This window comes from Sebastes umbrosus, chromosome 11 (assembly GCF_015220745.1).
Source record: "Sebastes umbrosus isolate fSebUmb1 chromosome 11, fSebUmb1.pri, whole genome shotgun sequence".
In the NCBI taxonomy this organism is placed as follows: Eukaryota; Metazoa; Chordata; class Actinopteri; order Perciformes; family Sebastidae; genus Sebastes; species Sebastes umbrosus.
Genome location: NC_051279.1, coordinates 26,549,421 through 26,564,657, shown reverse-complemented (window position 1 = coordinate 26,564,657; position 15,237 = coordinate 26,549,421). Strand labels below are relative to the sequence as shown.

The 15,237-nt window shown below is 41.4% G+C and overlaps 2 protein-coding genes across 2 annotated transcripts in view; one reads left to right on the top strand and one right to left on the bottom strand.

Moving 5' to 3' along the window:
* The window catches only part of zgc:114181 (uncharacterized protein LOC619255 homolog), a 17,166-nt gene extending 13,275 nt beyond the window's left edge, over positions 1 to 3,891 (bottom strand). Inside the window, exon 1 of the mRNA XM_037783606.1 lies at positions 3,841 to 3,891. Within this exon, the coding sequence (XP_037639534.1) occupies positions 3,841 to 3,876 (36 nt within the window). The 5' untranslated portion in view covers positions 3,877 to 3,891. The remainder of the gene's footprint in view (positions 1 to 3,840) is intronic.
* The window catches only part of LOC119496344 (zinc finger containing ubiquitin peptidase 1), a 15,631-nt gene extending 394 nt beyond the window's left edge, over positions 1 to 15,237 (top strand). Inside the window, exons 2-12 of the mRNA XM_037783567.1 lie at positions 848 to 1,379; positions 1,448 to 1,549; positions 1,799 to 1,858; positions 2,831 to 2,941; positions 3,086 to 3,195; positions 5,287 to 5,455; positions 10,884 to 11,072; positions 12,220 to 12,385; positions 12,616 to 12,773; positions 13,970 to 14,190; positions 15,055 to 15,237. Coding sequence (XP_037639495.1) covers positions 848 to 1,379; positions 1,448 to 1,549; positions 1,799 to 1,858; positions 2,831 to 2,941; positions 3,086 to 3,195; positions 5,287 to 5,455; positions 10,884 to 11,072; positions 12,220 to 12,385; positions 12,616 to 12,773; positions 13,970 to 14,190; positions 15,055 to 15,102 — 1,866 coding nt within the window. The 3' untranslated portion in view covers positions 15,103 to 15,237. The remainder of the gene's footprint in view (positions 1 to 847; positions 1,380 to 1,447; positions 1,550 to 1,798; positions 1,859 to 2,830; positions 2,942 to 3,085; positions 3,196 to 5,286; positions 5,456 to 10,883; positions 11,073 to 12,219; positions 12,386 to 12,615; positions 12,774 to 13,969; positions 14,191 to 15,054) is intronic.

The window sequence follows — 15,237 nt, the reverse complement described above, 5'->3', positions numbered from 1 at the left end:
CTGTGGTGACATCGTTATTCCAATCGAGCGTCCATATGGTGTTTGATAACACTGATAATGCGTCACGCGCCAGACTCCATTCAAAAAACAGCTGATTTACCATAGTTCTGATCATGGCAACGTTTCACTGCGTGTAAACATTTATTTACCTCATAAAACAAACCTGTCTTGAATTCGGCATATACACAGAGCACCAAACTACGCATTTGAAAAAAGTTAATCTTTTACAAGATAGATTCAAGATTCCTTTATTTGTAACAAAATTGTGTTTCTTACATCCAAATTCAGTGCAAAACAATTGGTGAAAACTATAAAGTTATTAACTAATAATTAAGAGCACTAATAAATAAGCTAAAAGTACATTAAAAGAGGATAGAATAAATAGGTACAATTTAAAAATTAAAAATATTATTAAAGGTACAAAGGGTGATTGACAGCTGCTCAGAGACTGCAGGGCTCCAGCTCGGCTCTGATTGGTTGTTTTCCTCCGGTCTGTGAAATCTTGCAGATGCCATTAGGAGCACCAGAGGACACAGAGGAACATGATTTTTTTTCAGATTACTTGTCTCATGCACTACTGTCAGGATATAGTGACCGTTTTATAAAAACTTTTTTTAATCATATTTGCTCCATTTCTACCCACTGCAGCTTTAATAAAGTACACTGCACAATAAACCTAATTCATGAAAGAATTAGCAAATTGTAATAATGCAGACTAATGCCAACTTTCACACTTTGACACTTTTCCACACTCGACACAATTCTGTTGATAGTCTGAGGTGTGATAATAAAGCCATTACAAAGGAAAGTGAAACTTGTCTGTGTGTGTGTGTGTGTAGGCGTGTAGGCTGCAGCCATGCTGACCTGTGAAATCTGTGGTGAGGAGATCATGTTGGAGGAGGACATGAAGACGCATCTCCTCCTCAGCCACCTGGAAAATGACATGGACTGCCCACTCTGTTCCCTGTCTGGAGTGTCCTACGATGAACTACGCTTCCACATCGGCTCTGCACATCCAGAGAAGCAGCTCGGGGCGCAGTATCCGGCCCGCGTCGCGTCCGCTTCAGGCTGCTCTGCTGGAACAAACACTGGTGCAACAGAGAGCAAAAAGCTCCAAACACCTCAGTCCTGCTCAGCCGGGGACCGCTGTGACACTCCCACGGGAGCCTCTAGTGTCACCAGAGACTCAGTACGACCTCAACAGAAAAGTACACCAGAAAGTGGGGGCTCATCAACTGGGGAGACTGCACCCATCACTTCGACAACACGGAGCGCTGAAACAACACAGGAGTCCGTCAGGCGCTGTAAAGAGGACAATGATGGAATAAAATCTGAGCACAGCAAAGCCAAACAGAAGCGTCTGTCTTCACCAAGAAAAGGTGATTTTCAAACTTTATTTCAAACTTTAAAGTCCACGTTGACTTGACTGGTCTTGCGTTTGTTACAGAGGAGCTGTTCTCCTGCCCCATGTGTGCACTGGTCTGCAGCAGCTGTTTCATCTTGCAGGAGCATGTTGAGTTGCATCTGCAGACACAGCGCTCAGATGAAGGTAACTTTTCTGGCTCTTAGATTTGCATCTTTGCTGCTATGTACAGAACATACTGTTCAGTCACTTATTGTTATCAGCACACAATTAATCTGTAGGATCATGGAAAACTTCTTACAAGGGGCACAAATACTAACCCAGTCAGCACAGATCAGAGGAGACAGAAGAGTTCATTGTTTGTTAAAATGAAGACACCCTAAGCCACGTAATTGTACATAATGTACCTTCATGCTTGACTTATTGTTTGTTCAGGGTCAGCACTGGAGGCGTGTTCACCTGCCACGACATCGCCATCAGCCAGCTGTCTCTCAGGTGTGTCTCCTCAGACAGAACTTTGTTTTAAGCTCACACGGCACAGGATGTGGAAAGTATGTAGAACAACAAAATGATCTTGCGATTGTGACAGAAAACACAGCATAACAACTATTGGATGGATTTCCATGACCTTTTGCACAGACATTCACGGTCCCCAGAGGATGAATCCTTTGGTGATGCCCTGACATTTCCTGTAGCACCACCATGAGGTTCATGTTTGTGGTTTTTAGTGAAATGTCTCAACAACTATTTGATTTGCGCTGTGCTCAAAGTTCAAATTATTTCAACTCTGCTTTCAAAGCGCAACCAATGAGAACAGCTACAACTGTTGTTGCTGCCTAGAAACAGTGAATGGCGTTCCTTGCGCACTGTTTGATGGCATATTATACCTGCACCATGCTTTGGCACAAACAAACAGCAGGTAGCACTATCAATTACTGATATCCACGCTGACAGTGAGTGTTAGTGTGCAGAGCTATTGTGAGTTCAACAAGACACTTACTTTTCCTTTTATTTCAGTCACATTTCTCTCTCAGACAATCGCACACATTTTTCACACTTTGCATGCATCTTTGCCTAGCCAGAAGAAATTTGAATTAGACAGAAAAGAAAGTGATTGATATGTGTATTCAACAGATAATTCAGGTACTACTTCAGTGTCAACTGTACACAACACAAATGTATTAGCAACTCTTTCATTCAAGCTTAATTTAGGCTTAACAATACCTACAAATACAATGTCTATTTGTGTCTTGTAAGGTGTTTTTTTAACACAAATGTTTCATGGGGGTTTTCCAGTGGAATTTTCCTGTTAGTGATTAAATATTGTAGGTTAACATCATTTTATTTGACTATTAATGACTGGACCAGAGAGAAGACCATTAGCCTATCTGTCTCAGTTGTCAACCCATCATATGAAATAAGTGTGCAATAACTGTGCTTACATGAAGTTTCCAATCTGTTTTGTAGGAGAGAAGAGATTTGAGTGCCCGATATGCTCTGTCGTCTGCAGTGACAGCTTCTCTCTGCAGGAACATGTGGAACTGCATTTAGACCACGGAGCAGCTGTGAACTCTGCAGGTGGGCATATATTCATACCTCCCTGCTACAGGAGTCACTTCTCCATTGCACTTTAAATAAATGTGAAAAGATGTAAAGATGTAAAAAAAAATCTGTCTGATCTGATGCACACTCAGCTTGGTTGGTTAACGTGTGTTTGTGCAGGGAGCCCTGGCTCTGACCTGAAGCTGGCCAGACAGCTTCAGCAGGAGGAGGAGCAGAGGAGGAGGCAGGAGGAGGTCCAGCAGGAGAGAGAGGAGTTCAAGAAGCTGCAGGTCTGGATTCTACACTAGAGCACACCTACTGTACTGTACAAAACATAACTGTGTTTAGACAGCAGGTTCGTTCAAGATGAGCCAGGCCTGCGCGGAATCGATCACCAGCGAATCGGCGAACAATGCATGCCGGTTAGATTTGTGTCCGACTTGATCCCGACTTGCTCTGACGTCATACACACATGGGAAACGATAACCTCACGAGATTGATGCGGCCGCAGTTTTTATAGTCAGGCGCCGCAGTTGCGCTTCACCGACTGCAAGACCCACGTGTTGTAGAAAGTCCAAACTTTCTGTGTAATTGTAATATGTAACACTAGATTGTAGGCTGTTAGTCTCATGTTTTGCAATGAAGGTTTCATCTGTTAATAAACACATCTCGTGTGGTTGATATTAATAATAATAATGAAGGTTATTTATAATCACTTATCAAAACGAGTGCTCAATACGAAGTGCTTTACAAGGCGGACATAAAAATAATAAAGGACAGAATCCAACACCAGATACAGGCACATTTCCACATATATTTACAAACAAATAACTGGGGAAAAAAGTTTGGAAATCTGTGTTTGGTGGATTAGTTCTCTGTTGTATCAATGCTAATTGGCATTGTATTTTACATCGTTGGAAAGCCTGTTTATTTACCTTCACAATGATGTCCAACTTGTAAGGATCATGCATTTGTGGGATGAGCAGCACAGCTCAACGTGGTCTGCAAACTACAAGTGGCCTACAGTTCAGATGTAACAAGATGTCACTTTTCCTGTGACTTCCTGTAAATTCTTTAAAGGATGCTGGAAGCTGTCCGACTTGACGGCAGCTTTTTGTCACCACCCCCTGCTGCTGCCGCCTGATCTTGTCTACTTTCCAGGCAAGGCGCAGTTCATCTCCAACGAGCCTAGTGAAGCATGTTTGTTGGATTTCCAGTTAATTAGCATTCATTTCAAACTTTGGGGTGCCATGTACATATACTATGTAAGGACTACAATTCCGTCCTTTACTGTTTACCCAGTATGAGTCACTATCCTCTTAGTCATTGTTTTATTTCAGTGTGCTGGAGTAAAGAACCAAAACGACAGAAAATGTGTCACTGTCCAAATACTCCCAGCGGACATCCAACCTAGTAGTAAAAAATAAAAATAACTTCAGCAAACACACAGCGACAGCAAAAAATGACTGGCGTTGCAGCTCAGCCTTCTTCTAAACTGTAAAATGATAGTTTCCATATATTTTCACAAGTTCAAACTGCAGCAAAGTGTGTGTGCGTATATATTAGGGCGGTCAGATTAAAATATTTAATCGCGTTTCATCGTATGATTGTCCATAGTTAATCGGAAATTAATCACACATTTTTTATCTGTTCAAAATGTACCTTAAAGGGAGATTTGTCAAGTATTTAATACTCTTATCAACATAGGAGTGGGCAAATATGCTGCTTTATGCAAATGTATATATTTATTATTGGAAATCAATGAACAACACAAAACAATGAAAAATATTGTCCAGAAACCCTCACAGGTACTGCATTTAGCATAAAAAATATGCTCAAATCATAACGTGGCAAACTGCAGCCCAACAGGCAACAACAGCTGTCAGTGTGTCAGTGTGCTGACTTGACTATGACTTGCCCCAAACTGCATGTGATTATCATAAAGTGGGCATGTCTGTAAAGGGGAGACTCGTGGGTACCCATAGAACCCATTTACATTCACATATCTTGAGGTCAGAGGTCAAGGGACCCCTTTGAAAGTGATGATTTTTCCCCACCAAAATTTACTGCTAACTTGGAGTGTTATTTAGCCTCCTTTGCGACAAGCTAGTATGACATGGTTGGTACCAATGGATTCATCAAGTTTTCTAGTTTCATATGATGCCAGTATTTTCTCTATAAAAACTGAGCCCGCTACGACCTCCGAAAGATCGATTGCATTAATGCGTTAAAGAAATTAGCTGCGTTGAAATTAATTTGTGTTAACGCGTTATTATCACGTTAACTTTGACAGCCCTAGTAAATATATATATACTGTACATATATATTTGTGTGTCTGTCTGTCAACCTGACCTGTGTTATGTGGTATTTTGTTTTTGCAGAGGCAGTTTGGTCTGGACGGCAGTGGGGGCTACAGCAGACAGATGGAGAGGACCATGGAGAAAGCTGTGGCCAGAGGTCTGATGGCCCCTGCAGAGTTCCACTGTAAGAGGGCTGAGATGATGGAGTCTCTGGCCTCAGGGGTTGATGATGGCAGAACCAGAACTCAGGGTATGTTTGTGCATGTCCTGCAACCACAGCTCTGCAAAAGCAACACAGACACAGTGTTGGTTTAAAGGAATACACCAAAGTCTCTGTAGGTTTAGTCCACTCAGTCATCCGTTACAGTCATCCCTGTGTCCCCATCACTCACTTTGACTACACAACACTAACACAATGTTGAATGGAAGAAGGAGTCTACAATTTATTCATACTTTAACAGTACAATAATAACACATTCTATACGTAGGAGAGACGGACATTTATATTCCTGCTTCAGGAGTGAAGAAGACATAAAGCTGCAATTTGTCACAACTGTAAATCCAAAATAAGCCGCGGAGGAACCGCCTTAAAAGCTCTAGAGTTCCGTTAACGGAGGTTCCATTAAGTTACATTATGATTATCAGGCTCTAGTCAGTAGAACTGAGTATTGGGCGATGGTAAATTATAACGGTATCATGATGCGTTCAAATGTAATCTTGTAAAATGTAGTTTTTGGGGAGAAACCTGGATAAATCCAGTTGTTTGCAGGAGATGTTTTCACAGCAATATAAAATAGATAATACAGAGGGAATTATGACCTATTTAACTTCCTAACACTAGCTCTAAGCAGCTTATAATACATCATTAAAACTACTAATTATTTTTTTATCAAAGCAAATATATATATAATTTAAATATATATAAATATATATATCTAATTGAAATAAAAATACAACAATTTATTTCCTAATCATATGAATATTGTGATTTTATGCATATATCCACTATAGATGACAATAACATAACTTGACCTATAACATTTAGAATTTGTGGCAGTTGGAATGTAGCACAACATGGAAGTGAAAGCAGTGTCCTGTTTAATGAAATGTGAAATTGCTAAACAAATATTTTGTCCCTAAAATCGATGAATAATCGTGACCTCAATATTGATCAAAATAATCGTCATTATCATTTTGACCATAATCGTGCAGCCCTACTTCTGATATCAATGGCAAGACATGACTGAGATGTTCAAAATGTGCTCGAGACATTTGATCGATGTTCTAAGATGCGAGTCTTTTGCAATGCAGGTAATTGGACTGTATTAAAAATGCACATGAAGCAGGGCTCTTAACTCTCAGGAATATTTACAGTAATAATTATAATCCATGTCACTGCTTATGAAGATTAATAAGCACTTCCCAAAAAGTAAAGGCTAAATCTGAATCTTTCTGCTTAAAAAAAGCTAAACAAAAATAAGTGAATAAACCATCAAAGGCAAGTTAGAAGCAATTAAATTCAACATTGAGCTTATAATGAGGTCCTAATTAGAATTTATGTAGTCAATGCTGTGATTACTGGTTACTGAAAGTAATATGACCAATACCACAGCGGTTTGTGGCTTCTATTGTCATTAATCGTTATTAACCTTGACATAGTTACAGGGATCAGATTCCAGACTGTTATTAAAGCTTTTATTGCCTCGTGGGCATTGGTGTCAAATCATCAAATTATTAAATTGTTGACTTGGTTTTACTGGGGCTGTCAAAGTTACCGCGATAATAACGCATTCACGCAAATTCGTTTTAACGCCACTAATTTCTTTAACACATCAATTCAATTTTCGGAGGTTGCAGTGGGCTCAGTTTTAAAGCTAGAGTGAAGATACTGGCATCATGTGAAACTATAAAACCTAATGAATCCATTGGTACCAACCATGTCAGGAGGTTAAATAACGCTCCAAACGTACGCTAAATTTTGGGGAGGAAAAACTAGCATGTCCATTTTCAAAGGGTCCCTTGACCTCTGACCTCCAGATATGTGAATGAAAATGGGTTCTATGGGTACCCACGAGTCTCCCCTTTACAGACATGCCCACTTTATGATAATCACATGCAGTTTGGGGCAAGTTATAGTCAAGTCAGCCTGTTGGGCTGCAGTTTGCCATGTTATGATTTAAGCATATTTTTTATGCTAAATGCAGTACCTGTGAGGGTTTCTGGACAATATTTGTCATTGTTTTGTGTTGTTAATTGATTGAATAAATATATACATACATTTGCATAAAGCAGCATATCTGTCCAGTCCCGTGTTGATAAGAATATTAAATACTTGATAAATCTCCCTTTAAGATACATTTTGAACAGATAACAAAATGTGTGATTAATTTGCGATTAACTATGGACAATCATGCGATTAATCATGATTTAAATATATGAATCGATTGACAGCCCTAGTGTTTGTCTTATCTGTTGTTTTCACCGCCTACATTTGTTCTATCTTATTTTTGGCTTGTCAGTCGTCTGTGAATCACTTTGAACTGCATTAACCTGTATGAAAGATGCTAAATAAATTCAGTTTGATTGATGGATTGCCAGATCAGAGTTCCCTGGAAAAGGACTGGTCATTAATTAATCAGGACTGTCAAGTTGCTGTTCCTGCCCATATTTCAGATTCCCTGCATTTTTCAACTCCCTCTTTCTTTATCCTGAACCGGTTCTTCAGCATTCCTTCAACCTTCACAAAATGTTCTTTTAGTTAATCTCTGTCATTGTCTGGTTGTGGGGATAGGCTTCTGTAATACATGCCACACATGCATGTGTGTGGGTTAATTCACCTAATCACCTGTGCTTTATTCAGCTGTTATACAAACTACTGTCGGCTGTACAAATCTAATGAGTGAGGCATGCAGAGGGAGAGCTGTAGGTCAGTGTGTGCACACTGTCAATATTGTATTGTCATGTAAAGGCAGTCACAGTCATGTTCAGGCAGGATAGATGATAGACAAGTGTGTATGAAGCACCATTTGTGACCTCAGCACTCACACTTGTTATCCGGTCACAGTGTTCCCTATGTAAGTCTTTTTATGCCTCCGCGCTGGTGACCGCCATGGCCAGAGTTATTATTTTTCAGAGTTTTCCGTCCATCGTACGTACAGACGACCCATTCTCGTGAACTAGGGATATTAATAATTAACTGTTTAACCCTTAACCGACGTTAAGAATTGGGCTCGCTGCTCGCTGCTCGGGCCTCGCCGTCAGCTGTCCGAGCTGGACCCGACACCCGTGCTGCTCTGGATCCTGGTGTGGGCAACAGACTGCTGTACGGGCAGCAGTTTGCAGACAGTCTTCTAGTGACACATTACAAACACGAGATTCATTCTCATCCTGAGGCTGCATGGTTGTTTTTAAGAAATCTTGTAAGCCATTGTTTTACTGCTTGTGTCCGACTCATGTGATCCAAACATTTCCAATAACTCCAGAGCGTTGTAAAGTACAAAAGTCAAAACCTCTTGCAAAATACTTACAAAATTCTTTTTATCTAACAAAATATAGTGCTCCAGTCCATATTTGTTGGCGTTTAGCCTTTCAAAAACAACATTTTCACTGCAGAAAACCAATCCAATTTGCAGAATCCACCATTCAAATAGCACTGGCTTTAAAGGGAATGGGAGATGACACTTTAATTCCTGTTACGCCCAAAACACACCTGATTCATTAAGATACTAAATACAAAACCTTTGACCCTTGCACCTTACTTTGTGCCCAGAATATTCGCCGTTTAACTAGCAAAGTGGAGTTGGACGCGCCCTAAATGCACTTGCGCCATGCACGTTAGACCATGCGCTATAAACTATTTAAATATAGTCCGTCAAGTTTGGATGAAGGACAACAAAGCTTTGGTTGATTACACCGATAATATTAAATGGGCTAGACATGTATAACCACTGGTTTTGTACTTTAGGTAATCTTGAGAACTTCGCAATAACTAAATCTGACATTTTTATGAACTTTAAAAAACAGCTTTAACTGTAATGTATACTGCCTGGCACAGATGAACCTGAACCAGTGTTAATTCCGGCAGGGATTTTAATTTTATACTTAGTTGTTCACATTTATTTTTAGTCCGTTTTTAGTCATCATATAAATAAGTCATTCAAAATGAGTTATCTCAAAGACAGCTATCATATTGTCACTCAGTGGGTTCTCACCACTCCACAGTCAGCATGTCTTCTCTGTCTGCACAATACACACAATTCTTCTCTCCATTGTGCAAGTACTGTACTGAAGCACATTGTATTGCCAGCTAATTATGACTTCTGTATCTTGTAATCATGGCTTAGCCTCATAATTATGAGATAAGGATCAGATAACATATTCAAATCAAAGACTGCCTACCCCCTGAGACCTGCGATCCTGACCGACTTTACTGTCTTTCAGAGGCTGTAGAAGGTTCAGTTTCAGAGCTATAGTGTAGGTACCTAAGTAGGTATATGAAACTAGAAAACCTAAGGAATCCATTGCTACCAAACAGCTTGGTTAGCTTGTTGGGAAGGAGGCTAAATAACGCCCCTAAGTTGAGCAACATTTTGGCCAGGGAAAACTGTCATGGCCATTTTCAAAGGGTCCCTTAATAAAATGGGTTCTATGGGTACCCACGAGTTTCCCCTTTACAGACACGCCCACCACATGATAATCACATGCAGTTTTTTTAATGCAGTATAAATGTGTTATTGTCTCCTATTCTAAAATGGTGTGTTTGAATATTTCTGCATACTGGGGTCCATAAACAGTCTTGAATTACATAATTTGTGTATCACTGTAAAACTGAGACTCTTGTGGATCCAATGAGCCCAACTGTATTCATGTGTGATGATGTTAGTCCCCATAGGAGACATTTCATTGTAGTGAGACCATTTTTTTTTTTAAACGTGACCTCACTGTATAAAATGACCTGTGGTGACCTCTAGGATAATCACAGCCTCGTGAAACTTTACATCCAAAAACTAGAGACCTAGAGCATTCAGAGGATGGATGGCTTTCCTAGTTAGATTGACAATAAGGGGGTTTCTGAGCAGTTTACACAACAGAAGTGCTCACCATCCAATCACTGAAAAATGCAATTCTTAAAGAAGGGTTACGCACAGCAAGGCTTTTTCTGTGGTGTTCCTCAAGGTCTTGGTGTCTTAATGTGGTATTTTGAAGGGATTATTGATCATTTCTATACATTTTTGAGTGGTGAAAAATGGTTAAATTTAGCACCGAATCTGTGTAACAAATAGTATCAACCCAAAAATTGCTGCAACAACTTATGAGACATAAGTGAGCATGAGAATGACCATCATATACTACTATCATAATGTTCTAAGCCCTTATACAATCTTCAGGTTCACAGCTTTCAGATGATGTACACCACTTCTATGTGACATCTACTGTCTCCCCCTAAAGACCGCCTGTACCCCCCTAAAAAAATCAAAAACGGGTCTATTGTGGGTCTTAGAGGGTTAATTCCACTATGATTTATTGATACTTAAACATTCAGCTGTCGGCACCTTTGCTGTATATTAGTCAGTGAGATGTGATAGCTTGCGGTTTAGCTGTGTGTGAGTAACACTGCTGAACTGCTGCAGGAATGTACTGAGCTGAACTTGTTTAACTCTGTTCTCCTCTCTGCCTAGGTGTGGTCAGAGCATTATCTGAGTATTACCAGACTGAATGCAGAGACTGCGTCCATGTGTGGCTGAGCGCTGACACCGACCACTACTGCTCCTCATCGGGGGATAAAGGCTGGGGCTGTGGATACAGAAACCTCCAGATGCTCCTCTCCTCTCTGCACACAATAGATGCATACGCTCCCTTAATACAAGGTGCAAAATCACACTGCATTATATCTGACCTGAAATCAGCACTTTATATCTTTGTTTTATAAGTCTGACGTGATTTTGTGAATGTTCCCTGTGGAGAGAAATACTGATGTCCAGCACAAACAAATTGACATGACTGAATTAGTGCTGTGGAATTGGACATTATAGTGAATTTATCAAGACGACAGGTAAACATGGAGGAGGTGTTGAGTTTGCATTAACAGCAGTTTAAAACAGTAGCAGGTCAGTAAACAGGTAGACTTCTTATAAGCTTGTTTCAAATAAATGGCTGTGCAGTTGAGGTAAATATCTGGGAATTAATGGTAGTTCTGCCACAATATTTCAATATATATGATAGGCTATATAATATTTAAAACTAACATTGTAGATCATTGTGCAAGGAGCAGTATATTGAGTTTTTACCCACTGTTACCCAAGCATATTGTGTACACGACTTCCCATGTTGTAAACACGGGTTTCATTTGAAGGCACCTATAAATACGGCACCATAGTTGCATCCAAAAGAGCCAGAATCCAAAAATGAATTAATTTAAGCTGCAGATTTTTCATCAGTTTTTAGTATAATTCTCTGTTTATGATTTTTATGCTCTCAAGGAATGGATGATGATTTAAACACAAACTGTCTTTATGTTTTCCTTTGGTATGTGGGCGTGGTATAAGCATTCATTAAGCTCGGGCGTGTCATCAACCATACTGTTTATTCAAAGCACATTGTGTCTTGTCCTTGTTCTGTTTTCTGGTCTGGTGACATTATTGTTGTCGGGATTAGTATCTCTCCTCCTGTAGCATTTTTGACAGTTGGTACAAAACACAGCTATGACTGGCACTCTCTGCGTAATCTCAGCGTAACATCACAACACCCGCAGCAGGTTTAGTTAGCCGTGTATCAAAATAATAGAAATGCATGATAGACATACTAGATATTCACCACCAGAAAAGAATGGTACGTCAAGGTCCAAGAAAATGTCAAAATGTTCTCCCTTAAAACAGATCACAGGAGAAGAAAGTGAGCCACGACGGGCGATAACAAACCGAGAATGAGTAAAACAGAAACTCCTTTCTTTGTGTTTTCGGTGCCTCCAAATCCGTCAGTTCTTTCCATTTCCTTGACGCTCTCCTTCCCCTCCAGAGAAGGCAGCGCCGAGCATCCCTCGGGTGCAGAGTATGATCGAGGAGGCTTGGAAAGAAGGGCTGGATCCAAACGGTGCGTCCCACTTCAACCGGCGGCTGCGGGGAACACGAGCCTGGATCGGAGCCACAGAGATCTACGCCCTCCTCACCTCTCTGGGAATCAGGTACACTCTAATTGGTGTGTGTAATTGTGTGTTAAAGCACACAACCTAAGGCTGCGTCACGTGACATGAAGAGTCGGTTATTAAGAATGATTTACATGAGTATACATCTGAAGGGTTGGATCATTTTCTAGTCTTTCTATATTTGTCCTGTATTTATTTATTTGTCACCCAGCATCCGACAATCAGAGTTGAGCAAAACACTAAGTAAGGCTTGTACTGTATGTTTTCAGTGCCCGCATCATCGACTTCCACCAGCCGACGGGCCCAGGTGACACCCACCCCCGGCTGTTTGAGTGGGTGAAGCAGTACTTCCAGTCCAGCAGGGGCAGCAGACTACCCCCCAGAATCATCCACACCTCCCTGCCCCCGCTTTACCTGCAGCACCAAGGTACACCGCAACATCACCTGCCATATTTCTTCATCACACACTATGTGGCTGTACAGGATTGTCGAGGTCTTAATACACACACACGTACATGTTTCTTTAATTAGATGATGGTTTTGGACCGGAGTCGTTTATATATAAATCATGAATTACATTTGTGAAGCCTTCTCTGTGCATTCATTGATATTGAGAGCTTAGACTGTATAGAAGAAGTGAACGTAGTCACCGTGACGTCACCCATTAGTTTGTGGACTGCCGTTTGGAAGCCACGAGTTTGGCATTTTGGGCGTCGCCAGAGGAGGAGGGATCAGAGGAGGGATCCCCCCCTTCCAGGATGAACAGACGTGCAATAGATGTTGTTTGTACAGAGCTTGAGCTTCACAAACAGCTCTTCAGAAACCTATTGGGGAGACGTCATGGAGACTGCATCCTTATTTCACACAGTCTATGGTAAAGACAGAGAATAGCACAGGGGAAACAATACAGCCTTGTGTGCAGCCTGTGCTCACAGTGAGCACATGTGACATGCTTCCCCCTTTTCATGTGAACAACTGAGTACACTATTGGCGCCTTCAAATGAAACTCGTGAGGTCTTGGTTACAACACGGGAAGTCTCGTACACCATACGCTTGGCGTTCAGGTGGTTAGTCATGAGAACACCGCTGCTAAGCAACGTCAATATTAACGTTACTGTAACTGCTAACAATTTAGCAAGCTAGCAAGTGGGTAACATAATGCATGAAATGCAAAGGCATAATGATAATGGGAATATCAACATTTTCCTCAGACATAAAATTACAAAGAAAAACAATATGTGACTAAAATTACAATAAATTAACTTATTATGCGCCGAAAAATGTACTTCCATGGCCTCAGCTATTTCTGACAACGTCACCAAACACGTCACAACTCGGAGCTTTCAGAAACTTTCCACTTACAAGGTCGTGAATACCACATGAGGGGGGCGTTCATATGGACTCTTCTTGTGATCACGGTAAACATGACCCCATTTGAAGGTACCCTATGAATGTCTTCCAGTAGAGACTGTATGAAAATGTGCGCTGTTGTCCCCATATTGCGTCCTCTCCCCCCTCTATGACGCCCGGCCTTTCACCCCACCTTCAAGTGCGGCTGTTCATAACAACTAAAAAACACTTTTGCCTTCTAACAAGGTGTGAAAACCCTGTGTCCTCCCGCAGGTCACAGCCGCTCTATAGTGGGCTTGGAGCAGAAGAAGAATGGGAGCCTGTGCCTTCTGCTTCTGGATCCCGGCACCTCAGCATCAGACACCAGGAAGCTGCTGAGCAGGGACACCGTCTCACCAGCCGTCCGCCACGTCAGGAAGTTCCCCGGCAGCCTGAAGCACAAACAGTACCAGGTGGTGGCGGTGCAGGGGGTGCTGTCTGCTGAGGAGAAACAGGTGAGCTGTCGTGGAATAGTGGAACAGTGGTCCCGTTCAGACCTGGTATTAACGTTGAGTGATCGGATCACAAGTGGACAGCTCTAAGTACAGATGCACTCAAGACGCATTGAGGACGCATTGAGATCGGATCTTTCTGACCACATTCAGAGGTTGGTCTGGGCCGCATATGGCCACATTCTTTTAGCAGTGTGTAGTCAATGTGTCCTGGGCCACATTAAGGACCGCCTACTGATACCCGCCCGCCCGCTCGCCATCATCCCCGGCTCTCTGAAGCTCTGTACTCCACTGTTGCCTGGCAAAGGCAGCGGTGCCGGTGGCGCGGAGGTCCCAGAGAACCGCCAGGTCAATAACCTTATATTTTGATGTTGATAAAATGTCCCCAAATTCACGAATATGTAGAATATTGCTACTGACATTCCTGTAATATTACGTCACAACGTCTGCTGTATTAGCCGTGTGTTTACTACGTGTTTATTTGAGCGGGGAAGTGAGTACTGATCGCAAGTGGTCACTCATGTGGAGATGCATTCTAATGCCAGGTGTGAACAGACGTGCTTAAAGCCGTCCACTTGTGTTCGGATCACTCAGGACGCATGTTAATACCAGGTCTGAACAGGATCAGTGTGTGTTTGTGTGGCTTGATCAGATTAGCTGCTGAGGTTTTTGAATGAAATGTGACTGAACCACATTCAATCTGTAGCGTTGGTCCTTCGCTGTGATGTCATCACAAGTCCTCAAGCAAACCTTGTCCGGAGGTCTTTGCAGTCCTTGAATTAGAAGTTTGAGGTGCAGACTATGAATAAGTGTCAAATAAAAAGCCCTTTATATGTATGTCAGCACACTTTGTTTTTGTTTTCACAGATTAGCATCTTGAACTCCAGGACATTATGTGCTGAAAGGATCCCATGAACAGGAACGCACAGCTTTATCTCTTCTATCTTGTTCTTTTTTTTACGGTGAACGTGTATTTGATTTTAAACTCCAGGTGCTATTTAATGTTATCATTTGCTAATACATTTTAATAAAGTAATTCAACTTTTTTCA